The sequence below is a fragment of the Cajanus cajan genome, chromosome 2 (genome assembly GCF_000230855.2).
Source record: "Cajanus cajan strain Asha chromosome 2, NIPB_CcT2T_4, whole genome shotgun sequence".
Lineage (NCBI taxonomy): Eukaryota > Viridiplantae > Streptophyta > Magnoliopsida > Fabales > Fabaceae > Cajanus > Cajanus cajan.
Genome location: NC_138518.1, coordinates 51,848,032 through 51,864,884, shown reverse-complemented (window position 1 = coordinate 51,864,884; position 16,853 = coordinate 51,848,032). Strand labels below are relative to the sequence as shown.

The 16,853-nt window shown below is 33.5% G+C and overlaps 1 protein-coding gene across 1 annotated transcript; it reads left to right on the top strand.

The window, feature by feature from the left end:
- The first annotated feature begins 7,877 nt into the window (after window positions 1–7,877).
- LOC109818349 (GDSL-like Lipase/Acylhydrolase superfamily protein) lies at window positions 7,878–11,742 on the top strand. Its single transcript, XM_020383794.3, has 5 exons — window positions 7,878–8,204; window positions 8,784–8,914; window positions 9,001–9,249; window positions 10,969–11,224; window positions 11,362–11,742. The coding sequence occupies exons 1-5, from the start codon at window positions 7,949–7,951 to the stop codon at window positions 11,583–11,585; spliced, it is 1,116 nt and encodes a 371-aa protein (XP_020239383.1). The 5' UTR covers window positions 7,878–7,948; the 3' UTR covers window positions 11,586–11,742.
- The last annotated feature ends 5,111 nt before the right edge of the window (window positions 11,743–16,853 follow it).

Here is a 16,853-nt window from a genome sequence, read left to right as displayed (position 1 = left end):
ATCCTTGCCCGAGTGACGACTCGGGAGGGAAACCTTTTCAAGAAATCCAAAGGTACATCCTTGGCCGAGTGACGACTCGGGAGGGAAACCTTTTCAGAAAAACCGAAGGTACATCCTTGGCCAAGTGACGACTCGGGAGGGAAACCTTATCAAAAAAAATTGAAGGTACATCCTTGGCCGAGTGACGACTCGGGAGGGAAACCTTTTCAAGAAATCCAAAGGTACATCCTTGGCCGAGTGACGACTCAGGAGGGAAACCTTTTCAGAAAAACCGAAGGTACATCCTTGGCCGAGTGACGACTCGGGAGGGAAACCTTTTCAATAAAGCCAAAGGTACATCCTTGGCCGAGTGACGACTCGGGAGAGAAACCTTTTCAAGAAATCCAAAGGTACATCCTTGGCCGAGTGACGACTCGGGAGGGAAACATTTTCAGGAAATTTGAAGGTACATCATTGGCCGAGTGACGACTCGGGAGGGAAGGCTTTGTAGGAAAGCCAAAGGTACATCCTTGGCCGAGTGACGACTCGAGAGGGAAACCTTTTCAGGAAGGCCGAAGGTACATCCTTGGCCGAGTGACGACTCGGGAGGGAAACCTTTTGAAGAAATCCAAAGGTACATCCTTGGACGAGTGAGAACTCGGGAGGGAAACCTTTTCAGGAAAACTAAAGGTACATCGTTGGCCGAGTGACGACTCGGGAAGGAAACTTTATAAAAAAAAATCGAAGGTACATCCTTGGCCGAGTGACGACTCGGGAGGGAAACCTTTTCAAGAAATCCAAAGGTACATCCTTGGCCGAGTGACGACTCGGGAGGGAAACCTTTTCAGAAAAACTGAAGGTACATCCTTGGCCGAGTGACGACTCGAGAGGGAAATCTTATAAAAAAAAATCGAAGGTACATCCTTGGCCGAGTGACGACTCGGGAGGGAAACCTTTTCAAGAAATCCAAAGGTACATCCTTGGCCGAGTGACAACTCGGGAGGGAAACCTTTTCAGAAAAATCGAAGGTACATCCTTGGTCGAGTGACGACTCAGGAGGGAAACCTTATCAGGAAAATCGAAGGTACATCCTTGGCCGAGTGACGACTCAGGAGGGAAGCCTTCTGAGTTAATATTCGAGCAAACAGTAAAGAAGAAAGTCTTGAATGAGAGTGAATTGTACTTCATTGATTGGTGTCTCGTTAAAAACCTTGTTGGCCAAAATCCCTTTTCACATATTTATAAGGGTAGGAATGACCGATCAAGGAAAAGAGTGCACCTTTGTGTATACATCATTTCAAACATACATCAGATTCTCTATCTCTCCCATAGTTTCAGCTCGAGCTTGGTTGCGGAAATCAGCTAGCTCTTCCATTTGCATGTACTTGTCGGCTCGTCGTCGTATCTCGTCCATGTCAGTCGGTGGCTTCTTGCAGATACTGTTGGCAAAAGGTCCCCCGGCTTCAACGCTGTGGTGAGGTGGTGAAGTGCCACCGCCGGGTTCAGGTCTCGAATTTCCAATGCCGCTTTATTGAATCGGCTCATGAAAGTCCGGAGAGATTCCTTCTTCTCTTGCTGAATGCTCACCAATGCTAGGGAGGTCAATTGATGAGGTCGGCTAGTAGCGAATTGAATGGTAAATTGGGAGGCCAACGTGTTGAAAGAGTCAATCGAGTTGGCCGGGAGTCGAGTGAACCTGCTTAAAGCTCAGCCCTTTAGCGATGTCGGAAATATTCGGCACAAGGCAGCATCATCGGTAGTGCTGAGGGTAACTTGGGTCAAAAAGACGTCGACATGCTCGTCTGGATCGGTCGTCCTGTCATACTTGTCTAACGGTAGGGACTTCCAATGATCAAGAAGTGAAGATTGCATGATGTTTGGGGTGAAGGGGTGTCGGTGTGCTCCGGCCAGCACGGTGTGCATGGGTTGGCCAGGTGCCTGAGCAATCGAGGCATGGTTTCCCGGGGCGGCAGCAGAAGTACGAGGGATGGAGGTATGATGTCTGAGTGAGTGGAATGACCCCTGAGTGTGGGTCGGCTCGGAGGGTTTCCACGTGGGATCTTGATTTTGGTGTTTTAGGGCAGCGTTCTCTTCCCTCAAGGTGGCCATTTCGCGAGCATCCTTCTCTCGTTGTTGCTTCATGGCGGCCATTTCCTCCTTCATCTGCCGTACCACTTCGGCCATGTTTGTCTCGTCAACTGTCTCGGCATTGTCTGCCTCAGATCGGTGTTCGTCTTCGGATCGGTGGTCTTCGGTGTTGGTCTTCCTTGTCTTTGCCATAATGCTCTCACTCAGTTGATCTTCTTAAGTCTCTCAGCTCGGCCCCACAGTGGGCGCCAAAATGTACCTGTCTAAGGGCACACTCGTAGTCTTCTAGTAATTGGAGGGCCGAATGAGAGCTTTGAGTTGATGCTTTAGAGGGGGGAGGTACATGCAAAAGGCACTCCGACGCTCAAGTCAAGACAAGCATAATTCTCGAGAGTAATAAATGAACAGTGACATACCTCGTTTCGTGTGACTTATTTATACTACCTGTCATGGGCCTGAGCGGGGTGGGCCTTCTCTGACATTTACCGAATTAGGTAATACGATGTTAATCGGCTGGTTACGCCTTAATTGCGTGTTGTCTTTCGTTAACCATGATTATCATCCTAACTATTCTCTATTGGTCATTGGCCGAGCCAACAGGGCACGGCCGAGACAACCTCTTTGGCTGAGCCGATAGGGAACGGCCGAGATAACCTCTGGCCGAGCCGACAGGGCACGGTCGAGACAACCTCTCTGGTCGAACCGATAAGAAGAGGGTTGAATTCTCCATGGTTCTCGACCCCTTACCGAGCCGAAGTAGTGTCCAAACTACGTTAATATCTGATAGGACATGACGTGTCGGTCCACGTGGCCTTAATCGCGTGCTTCCCCTTATTAATCATGATCATCGTCCTAACTACTGTCTGGCTCTGTCGGCCTTAGCCGAGCCAATAGGAAAAGGTCGGGACAACCTCTTCGTTCTCGGCCTTTGGCCGAGCCGATAGAAAAAGGGTTGGGTTATCCTTAGTTTTCGGCCCTCTGTCGAGCCGAGGTCGTGCCGAGAATTGTGTCGAAGTCCGATAGGACATCATATGTCGGTCCACGTGGCCGATAGGACCCTTCCGGTACACAAGCCCCCCAGCCTTGAGGAGCGAAGCGACGTAGAGGGTAATACTTGTCTGAGAGGTACACTCGTAATCTTCTCGTAATCTGAAGGCCGAATAGGTTTAGGCTACCGAGGATGCCGAACAAGTTTAGGCTACCAAAGGTGCCGAACGGGTTCAGGCTGTCGAGGGTGCCGAAACGGGTTCAGGCTGTCGAAGGTGCCAAATAGGTTCAGGCTGTCGAAGGTGCCGAACAGGTTTAGGTTATTGACGTGTCGGTCCACGTGGCCTTAATCGCGTGCTTCCCCTTGTTAATCATGATCATCATCCTAACTACTATCTGGCTCTGTCGGCCTTAGCCGAGCCAATAGGAAAAGGTCGAGACAACCTCTTCGTTCTCAGCCTTTGGCAAGGGTTGGGTTATCCTTAGTTTTCAGCCCTCTGCCGAGCCGAGGTGGTGTCGAGAATTGTGTCGAAGTCCAATAGGACATCACATGTCGGTCCACGTGGCCGATAGGACCCTTCCGGTACACAAGCCCCCCAGCCTTGAGGAGCGAAGCGACGTAGAGGGTAATACTTGTCTGGGAGGTACACTCGTAATCTTCTCGTAATCTGAAGGCCGAATAGGTTTAGGCTGCCGAGGATGCCGAACAAGTTTAGGCTACCGAAGGTGCCGAACGGGTTCAGGCTGTCGAGGGTGCCGAAACGGGTTCAGGCTGTCGAAGGTGCCGAATAGGTTCAGGCTGCCGAAGGTGCCGAATAGGTTTAGGTTGTCGAGGCTGCCGAACGGGTTTAGGCTACCGAAGGTACCGAACGGGTTCAGGCTGTCGAGGGTGCCGAACAAGTTTAGGCTACCAAAGATGCCGAACGGGTTAGTATTAGTTTTACATTTCTTATCCAGATGGAAGAAGATAGGGAGCTTAGGGATAAAAGGATGCGTTAATGATGCGATAAAAGTGTTTTGTCACTCTTATTATACTCGAACAAAATGTCTCTTGTGAAAGACAATTATTGTCTATAAAATAAAATAAACTTTGATTGATTAAATGTAATTTAAATTAATTTTGATAAAAAAAATTATATTAAAACGTTGTTACAGAATGAGAAATTAGTTATCGCTCTAAAACCAAATAGACACTGAATCATCGAAAAGGTCATAAAAAGAAAAAGAGATAAGCCCAAATTGTTTGTGATTGGGTTGGATATAGCGAAGTGGATTGAGACTAGTGGAAGGAGAGATTGTTTCTTTTAATATTATTAGTTAATATAATAAGATAAATATTTTACAATAAAATTGACTGATTTCATTTAAAATCATCCAGTCTTAACATTTTCGGACCATTGTAGAAGTTTCCCCATTTCTTAGTTTGTATAAGTTTAAGGAAAGTCTACAACTAATTTGAAAACAAAATATATTGAAATAATAATTTAAAAACAAATTCTATTACAATTATTTTAATATTATCCTAAAATTTTATTATTTTGACTAATAAACACGTATTTTTACAATAATTGCTTGGTATATTTGAAATGAGACGCAACTGGTATCCTTACAAGTAATTTTCTTTGCAATGGGACTAATTTTGTTTACACCAATGAATCTTGAAAATTAAATTCATAAAGAAGTTCGATATCACTTAAGAAGGAATCTAAACTTAATTTTATGAAATTTTAAAAACACATTGGGTATACCTTGGATTTTATTTATCAACAATCTAGATCACAATGTAAAATTTAGTAAAAATAATTACTATATGATACTTAAGTTAGAAGGCTTAAGGATTAATTATTGTCTAGTAAATTATTAAAAGGCTTGCATTCTTTTCGGCATTACAAATTATTTTTATTTCATATTTTCATTTACTTGTTTAATGGGGACCACTGCTAAACAATATCTGAACAAATAAGAATCATCAACACTTAAATTTTTGCAAAATACTAAGATTTATATATATATATATATATATATATATATATATATTGTTTGGTCGATTTGTTATCTGGATCTCTAGTTTCATTTTGGGCCTTGTTCCTTACCCAGTTTTGCTCCTTTAACTCGCATGTATATTTATTTTTGGACTGTTGGAGCAGTAACCACTATGTCATAAGGGTGTGAGCTCAGTGAAATTACCCATTACAGATTTGAATATTGTGGACAACCCACCCAAGTCGTACCTCATGGAGATCCTAATTTGAGTATGATATAAATATTTTATCTATGAAAAAGATTACAAGTATGAGAATTCAACCCAAGTTTTCTAACTTTAATATACAATTTTAGAAGAATTTTAAAAGTTTGTTTTATAGAAAATATAGAACTTATTTAATAAATAAATTTTTAAAAGTTATTTTAAATTTGTATTTTTTAATTATGTTATTGGTAGGAAATATCCACCAACCTTATCATACCTCATTTTGTGTTGAAAAATATGATTGATCATTTTTAATGGAGTTTTACCTTCCTACCATGTTTTCTTTATGCACAAGGCTAGAATCCAAAACTTCTCAAAAATTCTTAAAATCTTATATTTAAGCAAAATCTTTATCAACTTGCAACAAATCACACATCAAAGTACTTACTCCATTTCATAATAACTACAGTTTTAGCATTTAAAAAATGTTATCAAATAAATAATGTTCTCGCTTTTTAATGTAAAGTAATTATTTTTTTCTTGATTTTTCCTCTTATAAATTATTCAATCATCACAATTCAAAATACTGTAATACATTTATTGGGAAAGCAAACTATTTTAGTAATACTCCCTCTATTTTTTTCTGAGACGTTTTGACACTATTTTTTTGTTCAATTTTTATTGTTACTTTTCTAAAATCAATGACTTATTATTTATTTAATTTTGTTCATTTTTACCCTTGATAATTAATGTGTGTTTACTGAATAATGTGTTTATTCATTTTCAATGTACCTATTTCTTCTCCAACCACCTATGTGAAGTTATTGCTGCATTTATGAGTGCAACATATTTCCAACGTATATGACTACCTATTTGATCCCTTCTATCTCTTTTACTTTCATGATCAATTGCTATTTTTCTTGTCTTCTTCCTTTTTTAGGATTAAAATATATATTAAAAAAAAACATAGATAGCTATTTACACATTCTAAAGATAGTAGAAAGTCTTGATGGATTCGGAAAGAGTAAAAGACTCTATGGAACGAACTCAAGACTTTTTAACTTTAGAAAGGGTAGAAGACTCTATGGATGAGACTAGAGAATCTGTAAATTTAGAACTAGTAAAAGATTCCATAGAAGGGGTTCAAGACTCCATATTTGGAAAGGGTAGAAGACTCACTCGATTCTGTGTTAATTAAAGATGATGAGGAATCCATAAATTCTACACTTTTATGGAGAAAAGAGCACACTTGGATATAGATTTAAACATTTCAGTTGATCGTGAGTTTGATTTAAATATTTCTACTAATTAAGGATTTGATCTGAATCAAATTCCAGAGGATGAAGATGGAGCCAATCAAATTCTAGATGATGAAGATGAAGCCTTGGGTAAAAATGAGATATATAAGAGAAACAGTGAGTGTCATGCTAATTGTTGACCACCTTCACTATCATTTCTAATTGTGTGAACTCAACATTCAAATCTGGAATTTTATTTGAACCCATGTTAGTAGAGATGTAATTTTCTTGAGCTTAAAATGAGATATATATAGTGAAGCTATTACAAATCTTTTAGAGGGAACACAAATATTTGAATAGTAATCTTTTGGTGGTAAGCAAATTTTAGATTAATCTTGATAGAGGTAATATCATTCATCCATGATTTTTTTTTCTTTCTACAGTATTCATTCAAGAATTAGGATACCCAAAAGACACAATTTACTTAGAGGTATGATTAAATGGAGTAGGTTTCAGCTCACATGTGTATTTCAACAACCAATGCATTAACTTATGGACTAAAGTGCATAACAACAATAAGTGTACACACATCAACAATCTTAAGGCTTGAATGCAAAAAAAAATAAAAAGAAAAAAAATATAACAAAAAAATAAGTAATAAATATTTTTAAAACTAAAATATCAATTATTTTCTTAATTCTCATACATAAATCTTAAATGTCAAAAAAAAATAAAAAAGAATATTTTATTATCAAAAGATGATACATTTATTATTTTTTTTAATTTTTTTTTTCGTCCCTGGAGTATTATTATTTTTTTAATTTATGTTTAAAATCTTAAACTGCAAATATTGTAAACCAGATGTACTATACCTAAAAAGTTTGTTCACAAATTTCAAATACAATAAATAAATAAAAGATTACGTTCGGGACTTTTTGACCAATGGGAAGAATACATAAAAGGGCAAAGCTAATTGGTTTTCCTTAGTTGTTGAGTGCAGATGGACTATCCTACTACTTATTCAAAACAAGTCATTATACCTATTTGTCCAATAACATTATGAAATTAGGAGTTAAGCGTTGCTTTTAATGTTTTTAATTAAGAGCGTCAAATCCCTCAAAACGTTCTTTTTTAATTAATCGTGCCTTGTTGAGTAGATCACCGTGGACAAAACTAAGCGCCCTGTGACTTTGAATTGCAAATCAAAATCTCCAATTGATCAATTCCAGTTCCACAATGTTGATGACCAACCACATGAAAATCTTTATTCAACTTGTTCACTCTTTTGGAATCTTCTTTTTAATAAAAAGGGTCAAACCAAATTCAACTTCATTATAACATGATTACAAGTTTTCTCACGTGAAGAAGAAAAAGAAAATGCTCCTTATAAGCCTCGTGAGGCTGGACTTTTCACTGGAAATAATGGTAAAGTGCTTCTTTGGGTGAAGTCTCGTGAAACTCAAAAGCCATGGCCTTGAATTGTTACATGATGGTCCTTGTGTTTTTGCTTGTCAGCATGAGCTTTTATGGAAATGTTGATGCACAGAAAAATGGCTTAGGGGCCTCTTTCATCTTTGGGGATTCCTTGGTGGATGCAGGAAACAATAACTATTTGTCAACTCTTTCTAAGGCAAACATCCCTCCCAATGGAATTGATTTCAAGGCCTCTGGAGGAAACCCCACTGGCCGATACACCAATGGAAGAACCATTGGTGATATAGTAGGTAATTTTTTTCCTCTTTAATAAACAATTAATATTTTGATTCTTCTAAACAACAATGTTACATGCATAATACACTTATATTATCTAAAATTCAATGAAACTATATTGTGAATTATTTTCATTAACATACAAGGTTTAATTTCTATGAAATATTAGTGTAAAAAATGTCATCATCAGTGTGGCTTTTAAAGATAATTATTGTAAAATCAACAAGTTTAACATAATAACGCTTTAGGATTAGATGATAATGTAAAAATGTTTTACATTGTGAGTACATATGCTATTTACTTTAAACATTTATCTCCTTTAATTTCTTATTTATTATATAATTTTTTTAGGAAAATCGGTGTAATGTTGAAAAAAATGAGATATTGAAGACAATTTTATTAAACATCGGGAATATGGGTGTACTTTTTTTAATACTCTATCAATTTTAAACAACTTTCTTGATGATTGATGAATAATAAAGTTCAAGGAAGTGTGAGGAACCAAATACTGTCCAAAAACAAATTGTGTGGAGAAAACTTTTTTTTTTCTTAATATAATGTTTTGCTATTTATATTTGAATATTTTGGATCAGGAGAGGAATTGGGACAACCAAATTATGCTGTACCATTTTTATCGCCAAATGCAACAGGGAAAGCCATATTGAGTGGAGTGAATTATGCTTCGGGAGGAGGAGGGATACTGAATGCTACTGGAAGAATATTTGTCAGTATTTTTTTCTGAATTAATTTTATTCATTGTTTAATAAGGAATATGATTGTGTCATGTCACGTTCATAAAAAAATTTTCAGGTGAATAGGATAGGAATGGATGTTCAAATAGATTACTTCAGCATAACAAGAAAAGAAATTGACAAATTGCTGGGTGAATCGAAAGCGAAAGATTACATTATGAAGAAATCAATTTTCTCTATCACTGTTGGGGCCAATGATTTTCTCAACAACTACCTTCTCCCAGTTCTCTCTATTGGAGCTAGAATTTCGCAAAGTCCAGATTCATTCATAGATGACATGATTAGTCATTTCAGGACCCAACTCACGGTATGCATCTTCATCTAGACCAGTAAATAGTTTTTTGATTCATTGCATCAAGACCAGTAAATGAAATTAAATACCATTGATCACTTTAACAAGTCTCATTTACCAAATCCTTATTATTGAAAGAGACATTTCGTGGTTATATATATTTATTTTTAAAAATATAAATATAATAAAAAAAGTTAAAAGAAAAGTATGTTAATTTCACTTTTTTAAAAATATAAATATAAATTAAAAGAAAAGGGTATGTTGATTTCACTTTCCAGTGACTGATGAATAAAAAAATATAAAGAAAAAAAAAAAGTGGTTACGTCTTCTTCATGAGCGATTGTATCTTATTTGTGAGTAGTTTCATATTTATAGTTATTAAGGTATTATTATCTTGAAAAAAAAGTAAAAACTCAAATAGAATATCTCTTTTACATAATATTATTATAGATTATAAATTATAGGTATTTTGTACCATCATTCGCCTTCTAAAATTTATGACTAAAAATAATTTAGGGAAAGTGTTAAAACGTAAACTATTTTTTTTTTCGTGTTTGGGTGGAACTGTGGAAGAAGAAAAATAGAGATAGAAAAAATAATGAATGTCATAAATAATTTGACGATAAATAAGAGAAAAATATTTTTTATTTTAATTTTTATGTATTGTCAATATAAAATATTTTATATTATTAACTGATTAAAAATTATAGTAAGTATGATTTTTAAAATAATTATAAAATTCAATTGATTTATCATACATGCCTATTACAAAATGGTAGTGTGTGTAATTTTTTTTTTGTTTTCGATGCTTTTTTTCGTAAAAGTAAAATAGAAGAGAAGTTGCGTGAATAATAATGATAATAATAACAATTTTATTAGTATTTAGTTTGATTTCTATACTTTTATGATATCTAACTTTTAGTATTTATGCATGTACTTTTTAACTAGTTTTAGTTTCTAAACACAAATTTTAATTCCCTTTAGTCATAAAATTTTGAACCGGGGAACTAAAATGGATTAGAAAACACATATGCATAGGAATTAAAATATGTAATTTTTAAGTGTAGGAAATAAAATATTAAAAATCATATATATATATATATATATATATATATATATATATATATATATATAAGAGAATATATGTTGGTAATCACCTTTTGAGTTCCACTTTTTAGTGGATCATTATACCTCTTAGATATATAAAAAAAAAATCTTTTATATTTTCTCTAAATAACTATCTGCAACTTCTAATATTTGTTTGTGTATAAATTATTAGAAATACGAAGTATCTCAATCTTTCTAGCACTAATATATAAATGAAATATTCTTTTTAGTAACTACCTTGATCTCCACATTTTATTGATCATTATATCCTTTCACTTTAAAAAATTAGAAAAAATATTTTTTTATCAAAATCAATATCTTAAAATTAATGAAGTAATCATAACTCTAGATCAACATAAATTTATTATTTAATTTTTATTTTTATTTTATCTTTAATAAAAGTACAAAGTATCTCGATCTTATTAGTATATATAATACAAGTAATTAAATCAAACATACATTTTTAATTATGTTCAACAAGTTTGAAATTAATTTGATCAAAATTAATTTCACTTAATTTCTTTATGACTTTTGAACAACTTGATTATGATAAATAGTTTTAAAAATTGACCTTCAATAGTGGGAAAAAAAGAAAAAGAATTGTGACTTGGTGTGTTTGTATGACAGAGACTTTACGAAATGGATGGTCGAAAGTTTGTGATTGGCAACGTTGGGCCAATAGGCTGCATTCCTTACCAGAAGACTATTAATCAGCTGAACGAAGATGAGTGTGTGGATTTGGCCAACAAGCTTGCCCTTCAATATAATGCTCGTTTGAAGGATTTGATCGCTCAGCTAAATGACAACCTCCCCGGAGCCACCTTCGTCCTCGCTAACGTCTATGATTTAGTCTTGGAACTCATCAAAAACTACGATAAATACGGTAAATATAATATACTTCCTCTCATTATAATCTCCATCTTAATCATTCTCTAACTATACCATTTTCACTTAAAACCATCTTATTTAACTTTCTAAGGTTTAATTTTTGTCTTTTTTTACTATAAAATTGTTTTGCAGGATTCACAACCGCAAGTAGAGCTTGTTGCGGAAATGGGGGCCAATTTGCAGGGATAATTCCATGTGGGCCTACATCAAGCATGTGTACAGATAGGTACAAGCACGTGTTCTGGGATCCTTATCACCCAAGCGAGGCTGCAAACCTAATCCTAGCCAAACAGCTACTTGACGGAGACAAGAGATACATATCTCCTGTGAATCTTAGGCAACTTCGGGACCTTTGATCTTTCTTCTTTTATTCTTCCTTCCCTACAACTTCTCCTTCTTCTTCTTCTTCTCCACCATACCTACTATCATACATTATACACTGCTTCCTTTATTTACCATAAATGTAATTTTATTTTCAATATCTTATTATATGTTATGTGGACGTTTCATCAATTGACCCTAGCTACTCTCAATTAGACGTGGGGAGAATTTCATTTTCTTGTCCCTCTTGATGGTGACCATTTGGCAATAGGCAATAGGTAGTTTATATTTTCCACATTTTCCACAACTTCCGCGCCTTGCTTGTTTAAAAAGTCTAACCAAACCAACCTATGACTTACAATTATCGATCTATTGGATTTTGCCATAATGGTCACAACCAATAATAGTCATTGATTTAATAATAAACTAATACGCGGTCGAGATTTATGTGGTAACCTATCAAACAAGTTTTTTTTTTTTTTTTAAAAAAAAAAGTGTGAAAAATTGCAGTTTGACCTATGTGTAAAATTAGTTTTTGGTATAACCACCGTGTAAAGTTAGTTTAACCTACGAAGTAGAACTAGGAGGCAGGTGTAGAGGAAGGAGGTAAGGAGTGTTGCCAAAATTATAAACGACAATTCTTTAGGGCAAACTACTAAATACCATAGAACTGTCTACGAGCAGTTAAAATTTAAGACCATCACACTATAGGACATTGTAGAAGATTCCTAATATTTACCATCTGTCTAATTTGCAGCATGAATGAGGTCATGGAAAAATTAGTAATACGATTGGATCAGAGGAAAAAGTGAAAGGAAAGAAGAAAAGAAAAATTAAAGAAAGTACGTACCTTCAAAATTTTCTTGCAGCATATAATTTTAAGCTCCATTTTGATCCAAGTAAAAGATGATATTTTTTCAATAATTTTTTAATGTGATAATCATTATTTATTTTAACATTATATAATCCATTGAACACTTTATATCCTAGAAATGGATACATTTGAACAATAAAAATATATTATCTGCTGTGATGTTTCACAACTCCTATAACTACTAACATGTAAACAAAGTGTAATAGAATGAGTTCAAAACTGTGGACTGAATATTAATATATATTTACTTTCTATTTTATATTATTTTCATCTTATTTTTATAATTTTTTTTGTTATATCATTTTTTATAACTATCATTATTTTTTCTTCCCACATATATATACCACTTCAATATATCCACGAAATTTGCAGGTATACGTTCATCATTGATGCATATATAGTAAACAATTCATATACAGTGGTTGTGATGCATGTAAACAATGAATAACTGTATCTGCCATTACCCAAAACTTATAAAGTATAAGTTTACGAGTGTCTAAAATATTTTTATAAAAATTTGATAAATATTTTAAAATTATAAGAAAATTAAATAAAACCCAAAACTTATTTTGGGTTTACTATCTAGATTATAGGAACTTAAATTTTTTTAAAATTAATAATACAACAATAACTTAATTTTTTTAACTTATAATCTAGTTAAAAAAATCTAAAATATGTTATGGGTTGGTGTCCCTAATTTTAATTTGTTATAGTGCCCCTAATTTCTAACTACAAAGACTATCCCCCCTCTCTCTCTTTCCCCCACACACACTCGCACACACACACAAAAATCCTATGTAATATAGAACCACAAAACAATCCCAAACGGCCCCTAAACACAACAACAAACTCGCTCAGACATTTTCACGAACAGTTGTTATGCATGTCCCTAAAACTCCAAAATCAAGACATTCCAACACCCAGTTAAATCATCTCCAATTCAGAAAAATCAACCACAAGTTTTAAATTATATCAACTAATTCATCCTATTAACAGAAAAATGCAAAAGAATAATGGAAAACAAAATCAAAATAAAAAGGAAAAAAAACACCTACCTGTTTGAAGTTGTGCCGTAGCAACTTGCGCGAAGGAGAAGGTGGAAGTGGTCCTCGATGCCTTTGCAGGTTTTTGAAAGTAAAAAGCAAAAATGAAAGCAAAAGGAAAATGACAAGTGTGTATCTTAAAGAGGATGGGAGCAAGTCACAATGAAATTTGTCATTTACACGAGATTTGTCACCATAAAAAAGAGTTTGTTGATGAAGAATCAGTTGAAAGCCCAAGATTTTGATTATTATAATAGTGTATAATATAGTTGAGATTAAGCCTAACTTGTGTTGGTTATTTTGTTTTGTACATGTTTTGCTTTGTGCATCGGTTTAAATCATATGTTATCTTATTATATTTTTAATTGGTTGATGATGATCATGTTTAAGATTTAAAATTGATTTGAAATGAAAAATACAAAATTTTGAATTTTTACTTAAAATAATAATCGATTATTTTCCTTTGTTTTTAAGTTACTTGGAAACAATTATTGAAATAATTGATTATCTAATAAGTAATCGATTATTTAAAAAAAATCTTGAAAATAATCAATTAAATGAAAAAATAATTAATTAAATTATTCTTGGATGATTTTCAAATTCATGAAGAATAAATTAATTGATTATCATTAAAAAAATTAGTTATTTCACATAAAAAAAATTATAGAATGAATTTCATTTCAGAACTTAAGTGTGACTCATATTTTTACACTTCTAAACACTTGAATATTGAACTACGAATTTTTGAGAGAAAAACTAACCTTTTATCAATTGAAGAATTTATTATCATGAATCAAGGAAGCATGAGTCATCATTATCAATCTTAAAGATTGTAGAATCTGTTTAAGCCTTACACTTGTATTGCTTATTTCTTTAAATCAGGTGATACCCTTCCTTTATCTTTATTTAAATCTTAAGTGAGTTTCTCAAGTAGAAATGGTTACTTGTGGTGGAGTTTCTACAATGGTGGCACTTCTTAGGGTTCAATAAGTGAGGTTCTTTAAACTTCTAGAAATAGATTGCATGTGGTTGTGATTATAAAACTTTTGAATTTAGAGATTTAGTGATATTCTCAATTAAGTTGATTGGAAGACTGGATGTAGGTTGTGGTGGTTGTGATTGAACTAGTATAAATTTAGTGCAAACTATTCTTACCAATTCTCTTAGTTTTTTATTGCTTTATTTTGAATATTATCCATGTAATATGTTTGGTTAATTAAAAGAACATTATGTAGGTAGTATAATAATATCTTTTATGAATCAATTGAGTTAATTGAAAATCTTGAAAATTTTCATTCAAGAAAATTTCAAGAAAAAATTTTAAATGATACAATTCACCCTCCTTCTTAGATACAACTATCTTTTCTAACAATTGGTATTTAGAGCAAGATTTTTGAAAGTTAATCAAGTTTTCTTTGAAATGATTGGAAATACTTTACCTTATAGTGAATGAGTTTCAATACATTGACCCCCTATTTTTAATAGTGAAAACTATATGTATTGGAAAATAAGAATGAAAATTTTCATTAAAGAGCAATTGTCATAACCATTTGAGATGTTGTTGAAAATGGTCCATTTATATCTACTAGTGAGGAAAAAGGAAAGAAAGAAGAAAAACATTGAATTGGGTGGAGTGATGATGAAAAGAATAAAACAACACAATGTGATTTTAGAGCTAAAAACATCATTACATATACACTATCACATGATGAGTTCTTTAGTGTCTCACAACACAAATATTCTAAAGAAACGTGGGACACTTTACAACTAACTCATAAAGGAACAAGTGATGTAAAAAGATCTAGAAAACACACACTAATTAGAGAATATGAACTCTTGCCCGTGAAGCAAGAGGAAAATATTTCTAATTTTCAAAAATGATTTATTTGATAAGAAGCACAATGGAGTCTCGTTAAAAGCCACATTCTTCAAAAAAAAAAGGAAAGAAGATAGCTAAAGCTTCAAATGATTCAGATATAGAGCACTTAAATCTAATAATGATAATTTTGGCAAATTCTTAAGGAGAAAAAAATAAGCAAGCACTAAATTTCAACAAGAAGATCTTCAATAAGAAAGAAGGAAATGATGTTCCATTTACTTGTTTTGAATGTAGAAAGCAAGGACACATTAAGGCTGATTGTTCAATACTTGAAGAAGCAATAAGAGGATAAAAAAGGTAAAAAGACATCCAAAGCAACAAAGGCATACATAGCTTGGGAGGACAATGACATGAGTTCCTTTGGTGGCTCAAGAGAGGAGGAAAAAGCTAACTTGTGCCTGATGGCTGAAGCAAATTAGCAAAAGTGAAGTAAAGGATTCAAACCTTGACACTTCTTTCAACTATAAACAATTGCAAGAGGATTTCATCTAAGTGCACAAAGAGGCACAAAGTATTGGAGTCCTTAACAACAAGTTGAAAAAGCATATTCATTTAGTATGAAAACAACTTGATAAAAATAGAACAAGAGTTGAATATTTAAAATTGGAGCATAATTCTCTTGAAACAATTTCATATAAATGGTGAATGCTTTTGTACCATTATTCCTTCCTTACCAACAAAAAATAATTGTGAAACTTGCTTAGTGTTGAAGAAAGAAAATTCTAATTTGAAAGCCACACTTGCAAAGGTCCACCAATGGTAGGGAAAATTTAAATATGCTTTTGGGTAAGCAAAAACATGCCTTTAATAAAACTAAACTTGGTTTTAATTCAAGTGCTAAAAAATATATTTTATAAAAATACCACCAACTTTTTAAAAGGCATCCTCTAGACCCTCTATTACATGTTTTTATTACTATAAGAAAGGTCATACCATACTTAAAAGCATGTTGTTCTTAGTGGAAGATAGATTTTGGTTGCTAAAAGCGAAGGGTTGAATACCAACATAAAAGAACCTAACACTTGGATACCAAATTTTATCTTTTGATGTTCTTTTGTAAGAATGTTGGAGAGTCAAAAGTTTGATGTGGTATTTGGACAACAATTGCTCAAGACATATGATTGGAGATCCATCTAAATTTAAACTTGGGTTTCTCCCTATTGAGCAACTTTTTGGACTTATTTCATAACACGCATACATCTCATAAGCATAAATACTTCATAGCACAACATCTCAAACACACCTTTAACACTTCTCATATGCACATCACAGTTATAATTACTCCTTAAACCCTTACATAACAAATCATAACGCTACATTTCTCTCAATTTCCTCCTAGTTCTTAACACTCACCATTATAACTCACAAACATTTTTTTCCTTATTTTAATTTTCTATGACCTTTTATGGTATAAATGAAATATCAACTTGATTTTAATTTTATTAGAAAGCTAAAATAATTATGTACAACTTCTATATTGACCTTAAATGTTCATTTTATTGTTTAC